A 12,971-nucleotide genomic window follows, 5' to 3' on the forward strand; every position below is an offset into this window, starting at 1 on the left:
TAAATGTATAAAGTGTTTTAATTTAACAACAACAAAAATACAGGTATGTAGTCACTGTGCTCAAGCTTAGAGTGCTTTTCTTAAGTCTTGGTAGTGGTTCTCAACCTTTTCTGGGTCAGGGGGGGCCAGGCCCACAGCTTAAATATACCCACCACTTAACTCCGCAGCTGTGGCCCAAGGGTTGAGAATCACTGGTTTAATGTTAATACTGTGTAACAATAATTTTGGTAGTTGCTCTTCTAGCTCAGTTGTCATGATTACAGTGTCTGTCTATGGTCTGTTTAGAACTGCAATACCCAGAATTCAGTTCCAAAACCAGGAAGTACCGTTTCAAAATGAACATTGTAGGGCCCCAGCACCGAGAATATTTTTGGGGAAACTTAACATGCTCAGAAACGCTATGCATAACTTTAAAATAAATAAATACATTTCCGGTACATTTACGCTGCCTGCGTCATTTTGGCACGAGTAACTCAAATTGTGTTTAGAGAAGTTGACCAATAAAAAGCACGTTGACGTTCATGTTGAATGGCTGTAGTTAAAAATAACTAGAAGAGTTACACAGTATGACTTTAAACCGTAAATAGGAGAACAGTTGAGAGACTGTGAGGCAGAACCAACAATGTTTCTGCAATCTGCATGCTGTAATCCACAAGGTCCTGTCTGGGTCTGAGCACACTTTAGATTCCATGCGCGGACAGAAGAAGCTGTCTTTTGCGTCATTTACGTTTTTTTTAGACAGCTGGTGGATGGAAAAGAAGCTCCACCCACGCGGCAGATTGCCACGTCGGCCAGATTCCAGGAAAAGCTTGCCCCAGCGGCATTCTGCCGCGTGGGTGGAGCTTAATTTCCATCCACCAGTTGTAAAAAAAAAACCCCGGAAATTACGCAAAAGACAGCTTCCTTTGGCCGCGCATGGAAGTTCAAGTGTGCCCAGGCTGTCTCTCAGCGAGTCCGTTGGATGAAGACGTGATGTCCAACATTTCTTTTTAAAAAAGAAAAGAAAAAAATAGTGTTCAGTGACCACTGAATCCTTTTCTGCGATTATTTGCCGGTCAGTTTAGTGAAATGGTCCAGTATGGCAGTCAGTATATATGGTTCATAAAAATATGATTGTGTAGCCTGCCACGATGCCGAGTCATGATGTAAGCCCTTTTTTTATTTTGAAATGTCACTAGAGGATAATTAATCCCTTGAGTTGCAGCAACTCGTATGCAAGGTGGTCCCCTTCTGTGTTAACCACTTTCAACCAGGCTAAAATAGCCGATCTACAAGTACGCAACTTGAGTAGATCGGCTATTTTCACAGCACGATAACGTCGTATGACGACAAAGTATCAAAAATATGGCTTAAGTGGTTAAGGGCCCAGGAGGAGAGGTTGGGTGGGTACTAGTAGGGACTGGGAGCAGAGCCAACCAAGATATATGGCTGTAAGTATCTATCCCATAAACTACAGCACCAGGTGGCCTCGTCATCACAGAGCGTTGCGGTGGCCATTGGAAGCCCACATCATCACCTTGCGTTTCCTCACTTAAGTGGAGCGGTCCTTACTCCTTTACCACCGACAAACTCCTTTGTTGCTGACCAGATGGTGTTGTTATCACACGCAGGCTGGACAGGGAGCTTACAGTGCCCTCGTGTGGCTGCTGTGTGTCAGAGCAGTCTGTAGGGCAAAAAGGGACCGGGACCAGGGTCACACAGGCATCATGTCCTTTTTGTTTTTAACAGGAAAAATGTCCCAGGTCAGGCCATCATTGTACGGAGCGTGCCCAGAGGGTAGCAGGACGCGTGTGAACCAGTGGCTAGAAAGAGAAGCAGAGAGAAGAGACAGCGGTCCGAGTGAAAACCCCATACAGAGTTGCACAGTCAGGTTCAACGTTAAAGCTGCAATCTGGAACTTTCATGTTCTAACTCGATCGTCAAAATGTCTGCAGCTGAGCTAATACATGAAGACTGTTAAACCCATTTTGGGCGGGAACCCCTTTAATCAGAGTGCCACGCTACGAGCTTGTAGATTTGCTATTTTTGAAAAATCGTGAAAATGTGGCGCAAATCTTTGAATATACATTATTTCAGAGCGAATGTTTTTAACTCGAATTTTGCTTCTTGGGGTGGACCTGGAACAACATATTTTCAGATGGGGGTCGGCGGCCAAATACAGATAATTCTGGTGCTCCTTGACATGAAATAGTTTGAGAACCACTTATATAGAAACATGGGTTTTTCAGAAAACTGTCATGATTTAGAAGACATTTTGGAGAATCGTCCTCAGGTCTAAATGGGTTAAAGCTAGATGGCAGCGGTGGCCGAACGGTTTGCGGAGCGGTCTTGTTATCGGAAGGTCACCAGTTCGAATCCCCGGACCGGCACGTTAAAATTACCACCGCTGAAGTGCCCTTGAGCAAGGCATTGAACCCCTACCATGAAATGTTCTATGAGCAGGGTCTGGCTGTAAACAAGCATCTCGAGCTTAGTCCATTCACCCTGGGTAAACAAAGAACTTTGCTTTGCTTTGCTTTAGCTATAAACCTAGATTGGGAGCCGGGTCTCCCCCATGAGAGGCCACATTTCTACCACTCATCCAAGAGGCAACGCTTGTCCAGGGGATTGCACTTATGACAGTCTCCTCTTACCTAAATAAAACGTCTGGGTTTCCGAGGCTACCTCTTACCCAACACCAGGGTCTAAATGTCTCAGTGGAAGAGTAGGGAGAGTCCACCTCCAACCACTGCAGATGTACTAGTTATATTGTATTAACATACCGGTACTAGTCTACCATACGGACTGGTTCTTTTATTCATTAAAATAAGTTCCGGATTCCAGCTTTATACCCGAGGACGATTCTACAAATGTCTTCTAAATCCTGACAGTTTTCTGAAAAACCCATGTCTTTCTCAAACATTTTCATGTCAAGGACCCCCAAAAATATATGTAATTGGCCGCCGACCCCCATCTGAAAATATGTTGTTCCAGGGACCCACCAGAAGCAAAGATTTGAGTTAAAAACGTTCGCTCTGAAAGAATATATTCAAAAATAGCAGATCTACAAGCTCGTAGCACGGCACTCGGTGCCGCACTATGAGCTTGTAGATCTGCTATTTTTCAATAGTTAAAGTGTAACATAATGCTTAACCCAGAATGGTTAAGGTGAGAACAAAACGAGAGGATCACCTTCTCTTTTCCACTCCAAAGAAGACCTTCCAGTTATTCAGTCTGCCATAATTGAAAGGATTCCTATACACCTGGAGGAGGAGAAATGCATTCAGTCATTGCAGAAAACCTGGTTCATTTTGGGGAGGGTTTGTTTCGTTAGCATGCTCACCCTGCCCAGTTTGGGGAGGGTTTGTTTCGTTAGCATGCTCACCCTGCCCAGTTTGGGGAGGGTTTGTTTCGTTAGCATGCTCACCCTGCCCAGTTTGGGGAGGGTTTGTTTCGTTAGCATGCTCACCCTGCCCAGTTTGGCGAAGCGTGTGGTTTCTTTGAGGTTGATGTGTCTCTCGATGCTGGTCTCTCCCCTGGATATGAGAACCGCGTGCCAGAAAGTGAGACCCCCAAGGGCCACGCCCACCGTGCTGAAAACACCAATCACATTCAACCTTTCATCAGCAGGCAATTAACCCTAGCATTCCTATTTTAGGCATGTCATTATAGCCCAACAAGCGCAACGCATTTTGAGCTTGTAGATCTGCTATTTTCAGCAAGTGTAAAATCAGTCATTACGTCGACGGCATCAAGGCCCGCCAAAAAAAAACATTTCAGTCGACTAAATCGACTGTAGATTTAGTCGACTAAAATCGCATGACATTTAGTCGACTAAAACTAGACTAACATTAAAACATTCCAGGTGACTAACATGTGACTAAAACTAAGTGAAAACTATTCAAGAGACCAAAAACAACACTGGTGGAGAGCAGTGTGAGCCAGCCATCATTTACCTGGTAAGAACCCACATGTAGATGATGCTCTTGTTCATCATCTTCTCCTTAAATGTGTACGTTGGTGGAGGAGTCTGATAACTGGTCTTGATGAAACAAACAATTACATATTATTTAGTTAAAATAAGTGTTATAAGTGATAGCTCTATATTTTTGATTGATATAAAGTGTTAGACAGGGGTCTCCTGTCTCCTGCAGCACTTAAACAGAAAATATGTTTTCATGTCGGGATACCAGTTTTATCCTATCAAGTGAGAGAACTCATACAGCATTAGTTAAATCAAGCAGACAAAATAAAACGAATGGCTCGTACACACCGCACGATATTTGCTCCCATTTATGCTGTTGGGGAGCAATTTTGGCGCTTGCCGACAAAACTCCCGATCTGACGCAAGAGCGGGCTTTGATCGCCAAGTTTTTGCCTCGCTGTGTGTGAAAGGAGCTGCGAGAAGATCCAGCGCCGATAAAAGCGCTTGCCGACGCCTTCCCGAGCGTTTCTGAATATCTAGCAGGTTTGATATTTGACTCTGTCGCCGACTGGACATCATACAGTATGAACTGGGTTTGCGACTGCGTCCCGAGAAGGCCTGTAGGTTACAGCTGTGCTGTCTCGGGTCTCGTGCTTGTATCATGGCATCCTGCGCGTACGTGAGATGTCAAAATGAATTGGAATAAAAAAAACAATTATGTAGCCTATATGTATCGGGTCTGGATCGCATCTTGGTGAACTCTTGCAGTGTGTGATGCTGCCTAGTTTTTTTTAGGCAATAGCTTAGTGTGAAAGCCAAAGATATAATGACAGTCGATAAAAAAAAAGACTCCTGTAGTGTGAAATACATAACGATCTGATGACTTGCCAACAACTTTAAAACTCCTACAGTGTGTACTTGTAGGGGCCATTATTAGCTGTAGTCTGGCTAATAAGCCAGACCGAATCAGCCGTTGGCAAAAAAAAGTTGCCTGTGTGATTTGAGTCTGGCTTATTAGCCAGGCTACATTAGCTGATCATTGACGTTTGTGGGGTTCTCTCTCATGACTCTATAGAACTGGTATCCTGAACTGAAAATGTATCTTTCTGTTTACCGAAATGCTGGAGACCCTAACCCTGTTACTGAACCAAACAAGCTTTTACCCTTTAAAAAAAATGAAAATGAAAAATCATAATCATTCCGTTGCTGTCAGGCAGAAATCTATTATCTGCATATTTCAACTTTTTATGTTTTCACAAGAGCTGATCTACAAGCTCACAACGCATCGCATGCGAGTCTGCGACACGTTGTGGGCTTGTACATCTGATAGTTTCACCATTTTTGTAAAATAATGAAAAAAATAAAGGGAAGCTCCGCACACTCAGATCTGCACACAATCAAAGTTGAACGAAAGCTTGCAAAATAAATACTTTGTGCGCAGATCAGAGTGTGCAGAGCTTCCCTTTATTTTTCTCATTATCTCTTTGTGACTCCAGCACCTCACTTAAGTTTTCAGCAGATGAGCAGTGTTTTTTTTTTTTTACATTTTTGTAAAATAATAACATTTTTGACATGCAAGGTTTCCACCCGACAGCAACGATTGGTGCTTTTTGTGAGCAGCTGTGGTACCTGTCCAGCAGGGAGCAGGCCAATGAGGAGTCCCATCCCTGTTACTGGCACTCCTGGTTTTTCCACATCCATGTGTTTAAAGCGCTAGAAGTCCCGGAAAGACGACACACCCACAGTGTTATAGACACAGACGTGCATGTTAGCAAAGCAAGCAAGCCAAGGTAGGGCACAAGTTAAATAAATAAATACTGTACTGTGTGTCTGTCTCTGTGTGTTAGACACTTGGAGGTGAACAAAGGCTTTACAATTCCGTGCTCGGACACAGGGACACACACACATACAGTACTGTAGCTGTCTATAGGAGTGGTTGCACCACTCAAAAAATAAACCCAGAGGGAGAGGAAGGGCCAAAAGACAAAACCATTATGTACATATCTACATTGGATGACAAACGCACATATGTCACATGTAAGCTGCGGTACAGAAATTCAGAAAATGTGTTCCGTCTGTGAAATCCTAAGCATGTATCCACACTCAGGCTGTTTTTCACTACTTTTGTGCGAATTTACAAAACAATTATAAAAAGTTGAAATATGGAGATACAGGTTTCTGCCTACGCGAGACTACAGGCTGTGTGGCTAGCAGGGCTGTGTATTGGCAAGAATCTGATAAAGGGATTATGATTATGATTCAACACATTGCGATACTGTAAGAAAGGCAATACTTCCTCTGGAGAAACTGACTTATCTCCTCCGTGATAACATGGAAGGGTTCACAAAGGTATGGGAACCAGTCTTAGATACAGTGGACCCTTCTAGACTGTGCTTCAATGTACCTTATTGAACGGTAGTGAATAACAAAGACTCTGGTGACCTGTAATGTAATCATGTCAAGACTGTGGTGTACTCGTTTTGTCTTTTTTGTGTGTGTGTGTGTGTTTGTTTGTTTTTTGTCTGTGCATTGTAATGTCCGTATTGTGGTTCTTGTTGTTTTCCTATGTTATGTTGAAAAAAGAAAAATGTATGGTTCTATATACATTGAATTGTGATTGAACAGTTGTGAAATCTCAGAGCCTCAATAAAAATACATACAAAAAAAAAAAAGAAAGGCAATACTGCCGATTTGTTTTAACTATGAAGCAATTAATTCAAAAATAAGTCTTAATCGACAGAATAAACATTCGATAGTTGCAGCCCTACTACTTGTACTCGCAGGCACAGGAAACGCATATCGTCACTGTCGGGTAGAAACCTTGCATCTACAAATTTCCACTTTTTCCCCGTCATGTATACCAGAGTGTCGCGGCACAACAGTAGTGAAAGTAGCAGACCTTGGATCTGCCATCTTCACTATTTCTGAAGACTTTCATTACATTTCCTGAAGAATAACGTCGGTCATACAAGGTTTACACCCGACCCGTGAGGACGTTGAGCAGGCACAAGAGACAAACAAACAGAATGATGAAGGCCTATTCATAGTCCAGTTTTAGGTGTTCACAAGTTCACAAGTGAAAACAGAGAGATGTGTTGTGCGAGCAGTGACCACCGCAGAGTGACGTCATGTTGTAGTCTTCACCTAAAACTGGACTATGAATAGGCCTTCAGGCAGAATTGTGGTGTGAGGGTGACAGTGTGAGGGTGACAGACGTGAGTGTGACGGTTCTGACCTCCAGCGCGTGGTAGGCGTCTAAGAACAGGTTCCTGCCGCTGATGCTGGTCCAAAAGCAGCCCAGGGTCATGAAGAGGCAGAAAGAGAAGAAGTAGCGGTGGTTGAAATGGCCCACGCAGTTGTTCAACCACGCTGGTAGGGTGGGGTTGAGATTAAAGAAATGTAATCCAAAAAACATCTCAGAGAATAAAATCATATTTTTTTAATTATTATTATTATATTATTTTATTATTATTATTACATTATTAATTTAAGCTGCAATATGGTAAATGTTTTCTTTTTGAATGAATAAAAGTGCAGTGGATGGAGGTGGTCTCCCTACTCTTCCAGAGACATTTGGGGCGACTGTGGCTCAGGAGGTAGAGCAGGTCGTCCAATGATCCATGGGTCGGCGGTTCGAATCCGGGCTCCTCCTGTCTACATGTCGAAGTGTCGTTGGGCAAGACACTGAACCCCAAATTGCTCCCGATGTGCTGGTTGGTACCTTGCATGGTTTCCGCCGCATTCGGTGTATGAATGTGTGAATGTAATGTAATGTAAAGCGCCTTGGATAAAGGCGCTATATAAATACACCATTTACCATTTAGTCCTGTGTGGGATAAGACTACTGGTCAACAAGCAGTACTCTCTCCTGGACAAGAAGGGATTCCCTCTAGGTTTGTTCTCCCACCCGGGAGTCCCAGGTTTGAAAACCTACACTACAGATTGCTTTTTTTAAAACAACTAGAAGTTAGTAACCTGGTCAAGAATACAAACAAAGGATACGACAGTGATGGTCCATTTTCAGGATGCACCTGTGAAATTCAAAAAGGTGTATGTGTTGAGTGTAACAGTCTGTGTAGGTCAGTGGTTCCCAAAGTGGGGTCCATGGACCCCTAGGGGTCCTTGAGGGAGTTCCAGGGAGTCCCCAGCTAAATTATAGTTAGGAACCAAGTGGACCCTTATGGGTCTGTAACTCAGAGAGCGTACAAATGGAACCAAATGGACCCGTCAGAGTTACATTAAGTTAGATTTTACAATATGTATTGGGGTCCCAGAGATAGAAATGCCATTCAATAGGGAGCCGTAGCCTAATTCAGGTCAAACCGGTGGCCCTAGAGCTGTAAATATCATCTCATATACAGTATGTCGGTCCCTGGCATGTATTTTCAAATGGGGGTCCGCAGGCTAATGAGTGTTATTTTGGGGGTCCTTGACATGAAAAGGTTTGGGAACCACTGGTGTACTGTAGGTATTCAACCAACGATAAAACCATGAGAACCAACTCGCCTGTTGCAGATGCCACAGTGATGCGTCCTGGCTGGCTTAGGAAGGATGCACTTCTTGCAGACGGAGACAAATGGAATGTCATTTTTAACCTGCAAGAAATAATTTAGTGAGCACACTGACATTGCAATGTTATATTTTCATTTTTCACCTTTTATTTTTAAGCCCATTGTTGAACCAAACTAATAGATTTAATCAATTATACAAATGTATTGACTTTTAAGAAATAGCAAATATAGCAGATCTACACACTCACATGTCACATTGCTATGCGTTGTGAGTTTGTAGATTAGCCATTGTTGAGTATAAAATGGAGCTTAAGCGGACCAGATTTTGTTGATAATAAATTTGAATTCTTTCACTGATTCGTTAATATACAATAAAAAATAACCACTGCACTTAACAATCAATCAAAAAAGTAAATCGATAGAATAATCGCGAACAAGATTATCAATAGTTTGCATCTCTATATTATCCCATTCTGAACGAGAACCCCTTTTGGTGTTTTAAGCATTATGTTATACTTTAGCTATTGAAAAATAGCAGATCTACAAGCTCATAGGTCTGCTTTTTTTGAAAATGTGGCACAAATCATTGAATATATATTCTTTCAGAGTGAACATTTCATCTTTGCTTCTGGGGGGGTCCCTGGAACAACATATTTTCAAATTGGGGTCGGCGGCCAAATACCAATAATTCTGGTGGTCCTTGACATGAAATATTGAACACCACTGACAGACATTTTTTTTTCGGAAAACTGTCAGGATTTAGAAGACATTTTTCAAATTTCGACGTCAGGCCTAAATGGGTTATTTATTGTTGCTGAAATATAATAGTGCTGGCCCATTACTGTAGGAGGGCTGCCCGGGGACGTCTTGGTGGCTTTGTAATAGTGGAAGGCGATCATGACGAGGTTCCAGTGTCCGTAGCAGACGTGCCACGCTATCCACGCCGGGGAGTAAGTATGGATAACCATCGGCAGCAGAATCGTGTAGGCTATCAGCACGATGGAGCTGGTCAGAACCACTACCAGAAACACAAACACCTGGGAGACAAGGAGAAAGGACAGAACATCACCCTGTTGTTGGCACAGCATTGCACACACACCATTTACACAGATGCATTAACCCCCCCACACCCCCCCCCCCCCACACACACACACACACACACACACACACACACACACACACACACACACACACACACAGGTATACTGTATATAGCAACATAGATTTCTTAGAAAACTGCAGAACATTGGTTTTAGCAGATATACAAGCTCACAGAGTCACAATGCACAATCTTTTTAGTTTCACAAGATAGTATTACCCAAAGTGTTAATGTAACACAGCTCTGTTTACACCTTTTATTTAATTCCTATTTATATCCAATATTTATTTGTAAATACATTGTTTTATTTTGATTGTCTTGTTCCACTTCTGCTTTGGCAATGTAAACGTACGTTTTCTCATGCCAATAAAGCTCATTTGAATTGAATCGAGTCACTTTGTGCCGCGCTGCAAGCTTGTACATCTGCAATTCTTTCAATATATCGAACAACATGTTTGGAAACTTTTGAATATTCTTTTTAACACAAATCATCTCTTCCTTGGGTCCCTGGCAAAAAAGAAATAAAAAATAATCAAATGCGGGTCTGTGCCAATATTGTGCAAATATTTATAAATGTGGGGGTCCTTGGTAAGAAAGGGTTTGAGACTTGAGACCTACTGATTCAGAAGGCATTTGTAGAATCTGCCTCAGGTCAAGGAAAAAAATAAGAAAAAATATCATTACTTCATCCACTACGCACACACACACACACACGCGCAAACCCACACACAAACACCCTCTCTCTTACCGCCCCAAACCAGCGCGTGATGCGATCGACGGTCCAGAACACCGGCTCGAAGACCGAGTCGAAGACAACGTCCGAGTCGGTGAGGGTGTTGAAGTAGAGGGATCGGCCCAGCAGCCTCAGGTAGTCCCCCAGCTCTCTGAGACACAGGGGCAGCCTGCTGCTGCGTCCTCTCCTGCTGCAGGACCGCAGCCGCATGCAGCGCAGCAAGGGAAGCACCGAGCCGGGGCACCAACACCGCATCCCGCCTTCTGAAATATAGTATACACACACAGAACATAGCGTCGGGATGCGGAACCGGAGGAATCAGGAGGAGGAGGAGCCGGATCCAAGAGATCACATTTGGAACCGTTTCAGTGTAGCAGAGTGGCTCAGAGCCTCTGCCTGCCTAATATCTCCCCCGGTCCAGAGGGATATCCCTTTGGTCTAGTGGTTAAGATGTTGGACTTTCTTTTTCCTGGAACAAAGAAAAACGAACAAACAAGAAAAACTAAAGACGAACAAGATGTTGGACTTTCACATGGGAGGCCCGAGTTCGAATCCCGGGTGTTACATTGGTGCCGTGACCCGGATCGGGTTTCCCCGTGGGAGGAGGTCAAAAGGGAGGTGAGTGTAGCAGAGTGGCTCACAGCCTCTGCCTGATGGCCTCAAAAAGTCTAATATCTCCCCCAGTCCAGAGGGATATCCCTTTGGTCTAGTGGTTAAGATGTTGGACTTTCACGTGGGAGGCCTGAGGTTTTATCACACTGTCAGAGGTGCTATTTGAACTTCACGTCTACTATACAATTACAATACAGGCAGTTCTCAAACTTTTACATTTTATGGACCACCATAACACTGAGATCCATTTTTTTTGTAATGGCAGATTTTTCTTGAGCGTGTCATTATGTGCATGCCAAATGTATGCAGTATGCTATGCATACTAGCAGCAGCAATCCCATTCCATTTCGTCACACATACTGCGCAGGCACACCTGAGCTTCCATGCGTGGCCAAAAGCCGCTGTCTGCCGCCATCTCTTCCTGTTTTTTTAGACAGCTGGTGGCTGGAAATTAAGCTCCACCCATGCGGCAGAATGTCGCTGGGGCAAGCTTTTCCCGGGAATCTGGCCGACGCGGCAATCTGCCGCGTGGGTGGAGCTTATTTTCCATCCACCAGCTGTCTAAAAACCCGGGAGAGGACGCCGACAGACAGCGGCTTTTGGCGGCTTTTGGCCGAGCATGGAATCCTAGGTGTGCTTACAACCATACAGGTAGTGGTCCAATCAACAGAACAGGCCATCTTGCTCTCCTACATTCCAGTCTGCTGAATGACACAAGCCCTGTCTGAGGCACAGGGTGGAGTCTGCCAATCATAAACAAAGTTGTTGTATATTCAGTACCATGGACATTATATTCACATAAGACAAGATAAGATTGATCTCCAGGGATCTTTATTTGATCCCCATGGATAAATGCATGTGTCATAGGCAGCAACAGCACAGTGACAGACTATGGGCGGTAGTGGCTCAGGGGTAGAGTGGCTGGATGGTAACCGCAAGGTTGCCAGTTCGAACCCGGGCTCCCCCAGAGTTAGTGTCGAAGTGTCTTTGAGCAAGACACTGAACCCCAAATTGCTCCTGATGTGCAGGTTGGTGCCTTGCATGGTTTCCGCTGCCATCGGTGTATGAATGGGTGAATGTAATGCACAATCTATGTAAAGCGCCTTGGATAAAGGCACTATATAAATGCACCATTTACCATTTGAGTAAGTAAGTCTACACCTACAGCCAATGAAAATAAAATAACATTGACTTAGATTCTTTCTGACACAAGACATCTGCACTTAATTGGTCTCTGAATGAGTAGGTCAACATTACATAATACAGCATATATAACCAATATAAGACTTAATACATAAGTACAAACAACAGCAAGCATCTCATCTGGGTGATATGGACCAGTCACCAGTGGTTTAATAGCAATGCCCAGTGGATATGAAAGAGTACGATCAACGATCATTTATATTGGTAAAATAAGACACTGTAGTACAGCAGCAGCAGTATATATCTTCACACAGCATCTGTCAATGAGGTTCTCATCCTACTCATCCTTACTACTGTGACTGTACACGTCTCTCACACACACACACACACACACACACACACACACACACCGTGAAGTGGAACTCATGGGAAATGATTACTAAAATCTATTTATCAAAAGACAACACATCGTACGTCAGATCAGCCTGCACACTCTCAATCCTTCCAAATCCCCCATTGTTGAGGGAATTATGTTTCATTGTTTCCCCACTGAAATAAATCTGTACCGCTGGACGCAGAGCCTGAGCCCCCCATCGTCCAAAACCCAACGAAACGTTCCATATATTTAATATTTCACATGAATAATACTCACTGATCTAAGACCGTACGCACAGCGAGGAGTCCAGGAGACACACCCTGGTCACATCATGGTCAAACACAAGGTGAAAATCGGATTTATTCTGGCATGTTGAGAAGGAAACAAATACACCCGAAAGCAGAAGCCCTGACAGTAAAATCCTCAACTCCTTATTGATGCGCATGCTCCGTTCTGGCGAAAGGCTTCATGGGAAACAGAGTAAGGAAATGGAATGTTTCCCCAACAACAACAAAACACTATCACTGCAGCCACAGATATGTCTATGACTGCAGCTACAACAACTAATAATATATATATAGATGTTTATGTAT

General features: G+C 43.5%; 1 protein-coding gene across 2 annotated transcripts; it reads right to left on the bottom strand.

Moving 5' to 3' along the window:
* Nucleotides 1-12,795, bottom strand: zdhhc16a (zDHHC palmitoyltransferase 16a). Of its 2 annotated transcripts, XM_079513062.1 has the most exons (11): nucleotides 12,655-12,795; nucleotides 10,263-10,510; nucleotides 9,258-9,452; nucleotides 8,411-8,499; nucleotides 7,907-7,935; nucleotides 7,140-7,273; nucleotides 5,534-5,617; nucleotides 3,936-4,021; nucleotides 3,449-3,572; nucleotides 3,172-3,242; nucleotides 1-1,802 (listed from the first exon to the last, which is right to left on the bottom strand). In XM_079513062.1, the coding sequence occupies exons 2-11, from the start codon at nucleotides 10,500-10,502 to the stop codon at nucleotides 1,694-1,696; spliced, it is 1,161 nt and encodes a 386-aa protein (XP_079369188.1). In that variant the 5' UTR covers nucleotides 10,503-10,510; nucleotides 12,655-12,795; the 3' UTR covers nucleotides 1-1,693. The 2 variants fall into 2 exon arrangements, with proteins under 2 accessions (XP_079369188.1, XP_079369189.1); XM_079513063.1 differs by lacking the exon at nucleotides 5,534-5,617.
* Nucleotides 12,796-12,971: the final 176 nt, after the last annotated feature.

The sequence above is a fragment of the Electrona antarctica genome (assembly GCF_951216825.1).
Source record: "Electrona antarctica genome assembly, chromosome: 10".
NCBI lineage: Eukaryota > Metazoa > Chordata > Actinopteri > Myctophiformes > Myctophidae > Electrona > Electrona antarctica.